General features: G+C 37.4%; 1 protein-coding gene across 2 annotated transcripts; it reads left to right on the forward strand.

The window, feature by feature from the left end:
* Positions 1 to 157: 157 nt before the first annotated feature.
* On the forward strand, positions 158 to 5,575 carry LOC311251134 (uncharacterized protein). Of its 2 annotated transcripts, none has more exons than XM_084343454.1 (7): positions 158 to 257; positions 375 to 479; positions 692 to 835; positions 994 to 1,047; positions 1,507 to 2,725; positions 2,885 to 2,938; positions 4,789 to 5,575. In XM_084343454.1, exons 5-7 carry the CDS (start codon positions 2,597 to 2,599, stop codon positions 5,062 to 5,064), a joined length of 459 nt encoding a protein of 152 aa, XP_084199580.1. In that variant the 5' UTR covers positions 158 to 257; positions 375 to 479; positions 692 to 835; positions 994 to 1,047; positions 1,507 to 2,596; the 3' UTR covers positions 5,065 to 5,575. Both variants share the same exon structure in this region; 1 of them encodes a protein (XP_084199580.1).
* The last annotated feature ends 1,419 nt before the right edge of the window (positions 5,576 to 6,994 follow it).

Genomic DNA, 6,994 nt, shown 5'->3' on the forward strand with positions numbered 1-6,994 from the left:
TTAATTACTGCATAAATTAACTAAGATTATTGAATAATAAAGTAATCATAAGATTGCATGGAATAGATGATATAATATGCTGTTATAATCAATTGGATACATAAAAGCTGTTTTTTTAAAAATCCATTCCATCATTTGTTTATTCAGGTTGAGCTTAGACCGAGGGCAGAGGATGACACCCACGCCAGCTCAACCTTCGCTCAACCTTCGCTCAACCTGCAGTGTAATGAGACCATCATTTCTTTGTGAATATTCAAGTAAGACTAGAATACTGTGCTCTTAACACAACATCTAGTCAACATCAGTGCTATTGCTGTAATTTGGATGGTATAGTGTCATGAGTCATGATTAAAGTATTGTGACACCCGTGCCAGGCGTTGATGACTTTCCGCGAACCGATTGTTGTGGGCCGGCTGAGCCAAAGTCCAGGGCTGTTTTGTCCCAGTCTGTCCCTGACACGAACACACACACAGTCAAAGGTGAGTTGAACCATGAGTATATAAAGCATTTTGTGGTGTGTCGTCGCATCATTCTTCTTTCGCCATCTGTAGAGCAGCTCTCTCTTTCTATTCATCCAGCAGGTAAGATCACAAACTTTAACTCACTATGAGATGGTTTATACTGTAGACCTTTGAATATTACAAAATTGCAGTTTGAGCTTTTCAATATTTCAATTTCTCTATAAAAAAAGTTTTTTAGAACAGCTATGGCAGCAGCAGCTTTGTCCAGGAGCAGAGGAGTGGCTGGTGTCAGAAGCACTAAAGTCCTGTTCTCGATCTTCACTCTGCTGTGTCTGGTTTGCCTCTCAAGTTCACTGGTGAACAAGGACACACTGGTAAATATGATGTTGTTTGAGCTCTCACATTTACTTGCAAGTTCACAGTGTGAGTCATCACATACAAATTACTGTTGAAATGTATTTTTTTCTTCAGTTGTATGTTCTAACATGTCCGAAACTATGACTGCAACTTGATTCTCATTCTGGATTTGCAGGAAAAGGTCAAGGAAAAGATTCAGAAAGCACAACAAAAACTGGACATGGAGAAGGTGAGTCAGTCTGTCAGTTTTACTGACATGAAATGTAATAAAGTATATAAAAAAATGGGTTAAAAAGTAAATTAAACATATAGTTACGTGTATGTATATACTGTATACTTGCTATTGACTTGGTGTTATCGACCTGGCCAGTTAGCAGATCTGATGCATTTTTCTGATAATCAGAATAAGTGTTTTTTAATCTGATTGCCGATAAAATAAATTCATTAAAAATGTACTGTTTTTTTGTTTTGATGCAGGATGCCATCTGCATAGTAATTATAATTATCAAATAAATGTAGTGGAGTAAAAAGTACAATATTTAGCTCCAAATGTAGTGGAGTTGAAGAATAAAGTACCAAGAAAAGTACAGTACTTGAGTAAATGTACTTAGTTACATTCCATTACTGCACACAACATGGCAAACTGAGGTGGTGTGATGTTCTCTTGTGGTTTTGTTCTCTTCATTAGGCAGGATTGGCCACCTCTTCAGAGCTCATGAAGTATTATGTGAAGGCCATGGAGCCACTGATGGGATTAGCGAAGACAACTTCAAAAACTTTACCTGATGGCTTTCCACCACTGGATGGTCTAATGGACAGCCTCAAGGACTTTGTGGAGAAGACCAAGACTTTTGTAGATGGGGAGAATGACAAGTTAGGTGAAGAAATGGAGAAGAATGAAGAGAAACTGAGAGAAATAAGAAAATTAGTCAATTCCATTGAGGAGCAAGAAGCTGAATTGTAACTCCCATGTTAGTCAGTGCCTCTGTCTCTGATTTTGCATCTATTGTACCCACTAAGTTTCTCTTTTTGATCGTTCATCTTCATTTTACTGTTTCATCAAATCATGAATTCCTTTTACTGTTTGACATAAAATTGGCACGGAGTGTGGATACTGTGCTGATATCCTTTTATTGAATACTTTAACAACAAAGCATTACACTTTACAAAGTGTTAAACAATGTTTATGCAAAATGACACAAAATAAAACGATTGAACTGCTGTTTTCTAGTTAGCTCAAATCTTGAGGTAGATTACAAGTATATCATTGTTTAGTTTTCTTTTGCTGGTCTACTCCCCAAGGTTGGCACCTCCCCAAGGTTCAACTCACCTGTTAGTTTATTATAGTACAGCATTTCCTCTTGTTTGTTGTTTCATGTAACTACACCAATTGATGGTGGCATTCCTGTAAATCAAATACAGTTTATTTGAAATTTGAAACTGAAAGAGCAGCGTCAGGTAGGTACAAAGGGATGATCTGTCCTGCATGTACAGACATGCCTAACAACCATCACACAACACACGTGCACGTGAACACACACATACAGTCAAAGGTGAGTTGAACCATGAGTATATAAAGCATTTTGTGGTGTGTCGTCTCCTCATTTTTCTTTCACTATCTGTACAGCAGCTCTCTCCCTCTATTCATCCAGCAGGTAAGATCACAAACTTTAACTCACTATGAGATGGTTTATACTGTAGACCTTTGAATATTACAAAGTTGCAGTTTGAGCTTTTCAACAAAATTTCTCTATAAAAAAAAGTTTTTTAGAACAGCGATGGCAGCAGCAGCTTTGTCCAGGAGCAGAGGAGTGGCTGGTGTCAGAAGCACTAAAGTCCTGTTCTCCATCTTCACTCTGCTGTGTCTGGTTTGCCTCTCAAGTTCACTGACAAACAAGGACAAACTGGTAAATATGATGTTGTTTGAGCTCTCACATTTACTTGCAAGTTCACAGTGTGAGTCATCACATACAAATCTACTGTTGAAATGTATTTTTTTCTTCAGTTGTATGTTCTAACATGTCCGAAACTATGACTGCAACTTGATTCTCATTCTGGATTTGCAGGAAAAGGTCAAGGAAAAGATTCAGAAAGCACAACAAAAACTGGACATGGAGAAGGTGAGTCAGTCTGTCAGTTTTACTGTTGCTTACATGCTAATAAAACTTGCATTGAGAGTAACTTTAATGATGAATACACTGTGACTTTAAAGCAACACTAGGTAGTTTTTCGACCTTAAAATAATGTTTCTAAACTCAGTTAAGTGGTAGAAAAACGGTTAATAGGATGAATGGTGACGCCTCTGCAGCCTGAGGGCGGTCGCGCCGGCAGAAACCGCACTGTGTAACTTCCCAGAGCGGGTAGGAACCTATCTGACGTAAAGGCGTCTAGTGCGACCTGCCTTACGGCATACGTCACACATTTATTCGTAGGTGGATTTAGCCAACAGCTACTTGTATTATTGGGGATTTTTTGTAAAACAACGCCATGGCCAAGCCAGCTATAAAAGCCAAGAAGGTATTGTCTGAGAAGGCGAAGAAAAGAAAAAGAGAAAGTGATAGAACACGAGCCCGGACACTTACACTGGGTGGCGCGAGCTGAAAGAAGAAATGGGTTTCAAGACTGATGGCGACTTAGCCTAGATGCTACTGGATTTGTAAGTCATATATTACATATATACATATTTATTACCTTACTGACTTTTACTCTGAGTTGATTTGTTGTTGTGTTGTGTTCATTGGGGCTCTATTTGTCCACAGTTTATAACCGTAATAAAGCCGGGAGATAAGCTAATGCTGTCTGTTTCAATAGCTTGCACGTTTTCATGTAGTGACTGTAAACGATGACTAACTTACTAAAACACTATGAACATCTTGTCTTGAAAAGTTGCAGATTCCTTAGTTCATGCAGATAATCAACGTAATTGTTGAACAGTGTGGTCGGGAGGTAACGTTAGGCTATTGTTGTTATCGGTAACGTTAGCATGCTACTTACTGTTGTCGTACCGAGTTGGTTGTAGATATTACACCGAACACGTCAACCTGCGATTGTATTTAGTAACTTCCGAAAACATAGTTATATTTTCAGACGCCACTAAACACATTCATGCCCAAGCGTCGTGTTTTGGAAGTAACTTAGTCGGTGCATTCACTACAACCAACTCGGTATGAGAATAATTCTAGCATGCTAATGTGCTGTGCAGCCTATATGCTATCAAACTACCAACTGGTATCTCTGAATTTAGCTTGTTGTTGGCACTCGATTGAAGTTTTTTCAGATGATTTTGTGATTCGCCGGCTCTGTCAACAAATTCACGTGTATTCATTTTCCCCAGGGATGCTTATACAGCGACAGTATTTACGACACTGGTAACAGATAATTGCGCTTCTCAACCAGCTGGGGGTAGTAATGAGTCCAAACTACCTAGTGTTGCTTTAACGTATAACCAGTGTTGTTAAAAGTACTCAAAAGCCAGACATGAGTAAAAGTAAAGACATCATGTTAAAATATAAAAGTCACCCATACGAATAGTACTCGAGTACAATAAGAATCTGACGTTAAAAAAATGGGTTAAAAAGTAAATGAAACATATAGTTACGTGTATGTATAAACTGTATACTTGCTATTGACTTGGTGTTATCGACCTGGCCAGTTAGCAGATCTGATGCATTTTTCTGATAATCAGAATAAGTGTTTTTTAATCTGATTGCCGATAAAATAAATTCATTAAAAATGTACTGTTTTTTTGTTTTGATGCAGGATGCCATCTGCATAGTAATTATAATTATCAAATAAATGAAGTGGAGTAAAAAGTACAATATTTAGCTCCAAATGTAGTGGAGTTGAAGAATAAAGTACCAAGAAAAGTACAGTACTTGAGTAAATGTACTTAGTTACATTCCATTACTGCACACAACATGGCAAACTGAGGTGGTGTGATGTTCTCTTGTGGTTTTGTTTTCTTCATTAGGCAGGATTGGCCACCTCTTCAGAGATCATGAAGTATTATGTGAAGGTCATGGACCCACTGATGGGATTAGTGAAGACAACTTCAAAAACTTTACCTGATGACTTTCCACCACTGGAGGGTCTAATGGACACCCTCAAGGACTTTATGAAGAAAACCAAGACTTTCGTAGATGGGGAGAATGAGCAGTTGGGTGAGGAAATAGAGAAGAAGGAAGAGAAACTGAGAGAAATAAGAAAATTAATCAATTCCATTGAGGAGCAAGAAGCTGAATTGTAACTCCCATGTTAGTCAGTGCCTCTGTCTCTGATATTGCATCTATTGTACCCACTAAGTTTCTCTTTTTGATCGTTCATCTTCATTTTACTGTTTCATCAAATCATGAATTCGTTTTAATGTTTGACATAAAATTGGCACGGAGTGTGGATACTGTGTTGATATCCTTTTATTGAATACTTTAACAACAAAGCATTACACTTTACAAAGTGTTAAACAATGTTTATGCAAAATGACACAAAATAAAACGATTGAACTGCTGTTTCTAGTTAGCTCAAATCTTGAGGTAGATTACAAGTATATCATTGTTTAGTTTTCTTTTGCTGGTTTATTTTCAGTTTCCTCACAGTAATCACAATACAAACTATAAAATTCAGTCTACATTCTTAGATATATGACTTGCATGATTACTGTTTAGATATCATATATAAATACTGGGAAAGCTGTTAAAAATACATTGTATTGTAGATCAAATTCAGCATGTGTGCAACCCAAATAAATTCCATACATAGGACGTGTTGCTGTCTTCTTTCTCTCCAATCCTAAAAAAGCTCAGAGTTTAGTACAAACTATTACTCTGACACATTGCTGCTGAGTCAGCTTCTCTTCACTTGTGCTGCTAGATTCAAATCAGTTAAAGACATTTTTGTACACAGAGAAGCTCTTCTGATCAGGATCAATGATGATGTGTTTGTGGAAATCTTTCACTGTATGAAGATGTTGTGGGCTGAAATGGTTAATAATTAACTACAACTTGACACTAAAAGACCAGTCTCTTCAGCCTTTAGACCTCTTGAATTATGGCACAGTGCCTCATTTCCATCAGTGCTGCAGCTCTTTGCCTGCTTCTGTACTGCACACTGAGAGATTGCTACTGTACCTTTAATTAAAGGTGCACTATGTAGTTTTGGGGAAGTCATTTTAATCAGAAGAGAAGTTCTCCATTGACTGATTTATTTAGGCCTAAACAAACAAATTAAACAAACTTTCATCATTGTCATGACTGAATAAACAAACTGACTTTAAAGGACAACACAATTTCATTTTGTTTTACTTTGTTTATATGTGGCGGACCCTGCCACCTTTCTAGCTTCAAACAGTGTTCTGGGACCTTATTTTCCTCTGAGAACAGCTTGTTTATTCAGTTATGGAAAAACGAAATATTTCTAAATTGGTATTATTAATTCATTAATAATGTAAATATTAAAATTCTGAGTTTGAATTTCTTCTCCAAAACTACATAGTGACCCTTTAAGTCTGAGCAGATTCATTCTTAATGCCTTTGTGGAGGATGAGAAATCATCTGCTTTTGTGAATTGTTTCCACACCTGTGCCACACAGGACATATCAGGAACCTGAATTGTTTCTATGGAAAGATTTTTCTTTAAGGTTTATAAGCAAATAAATCAATGTGGCATGTATGTTTCAATTGCAGGGCAGCCCCACATCTCTCAATGTATTGTTTCATTTCCTTTGTGGTAGTTGTGGTGCGGCCTGTGTGTGTTTTTAAAATGTAACATTGAATTTCAGGGAACTTCAAGTTTCCATAATAAATCATGTGACGGTGTCGCTGGTTCTTTCAATTTCAAAATGACCTCAAAAGGAATTTCCATTCAAGACTCGCTTTGAGGCATCGGTTGTTGATAAAATAAAATAAAAAGTCTGATGATATGTGGTTTGTTGTCTCCTGCATACCTACGCACTCTGATGGTGGCATTTTCCTGTAAATCAGATACAGCCTCTGTAAAAGTGAAACTATAGAGGCACCGTCAAGTTGAAGCTTGGGGAGGTGCCAACAATTTTATGTAATACATTCTGTGATGTGTCATCTGATCATATTTTCTTTCATCACCTGTACAGCAGCTCTCCTTCCAGTCATCCAGCAGGTAAGATCACAAACTTTAACTCACCATTGGATAGTTTATACTGTAGA

The sequence above is a fragment of the Pagrus pagrus genome, assembly GCF_965226575.1.
Source record: "Pagrus pagrus genome assembly, chromosome: 22".
In the NCBI taxonomy this organism is placed as follows: domain Eukaryota; kingdom Metazoa; phylum Chordata; class Actinopteri; order Spariformes; family Sparidae; genus Pagrus; species Pagrus pagrus.

Excerpts from the sequence above, each read along its gene's own strand:
- LOC311251134 (XM_084343454.1), top strand. The coding sequence starts at position 2,597 with ATGGCAGCAGCAGCTTTGTCCAGGAGCAGAGGAGTGGCTGGTGTCAGA. Across the intron at positions 2,726-2,884 it reads TGACAAACAAGGACAAACTG|GAAAAGGTCAAGGAAAAGAT; the intron begins GTAAATATGATG and ends CTGGATTTGCAG. Across the intron at positions 2,939-4,788 it reads AAAAACTGGACATGGAGAAG|GCAGGATTGGCCACCTCTTC; the intron begins GTGAGTCAGTCT and ends TTTCTTCATTAG.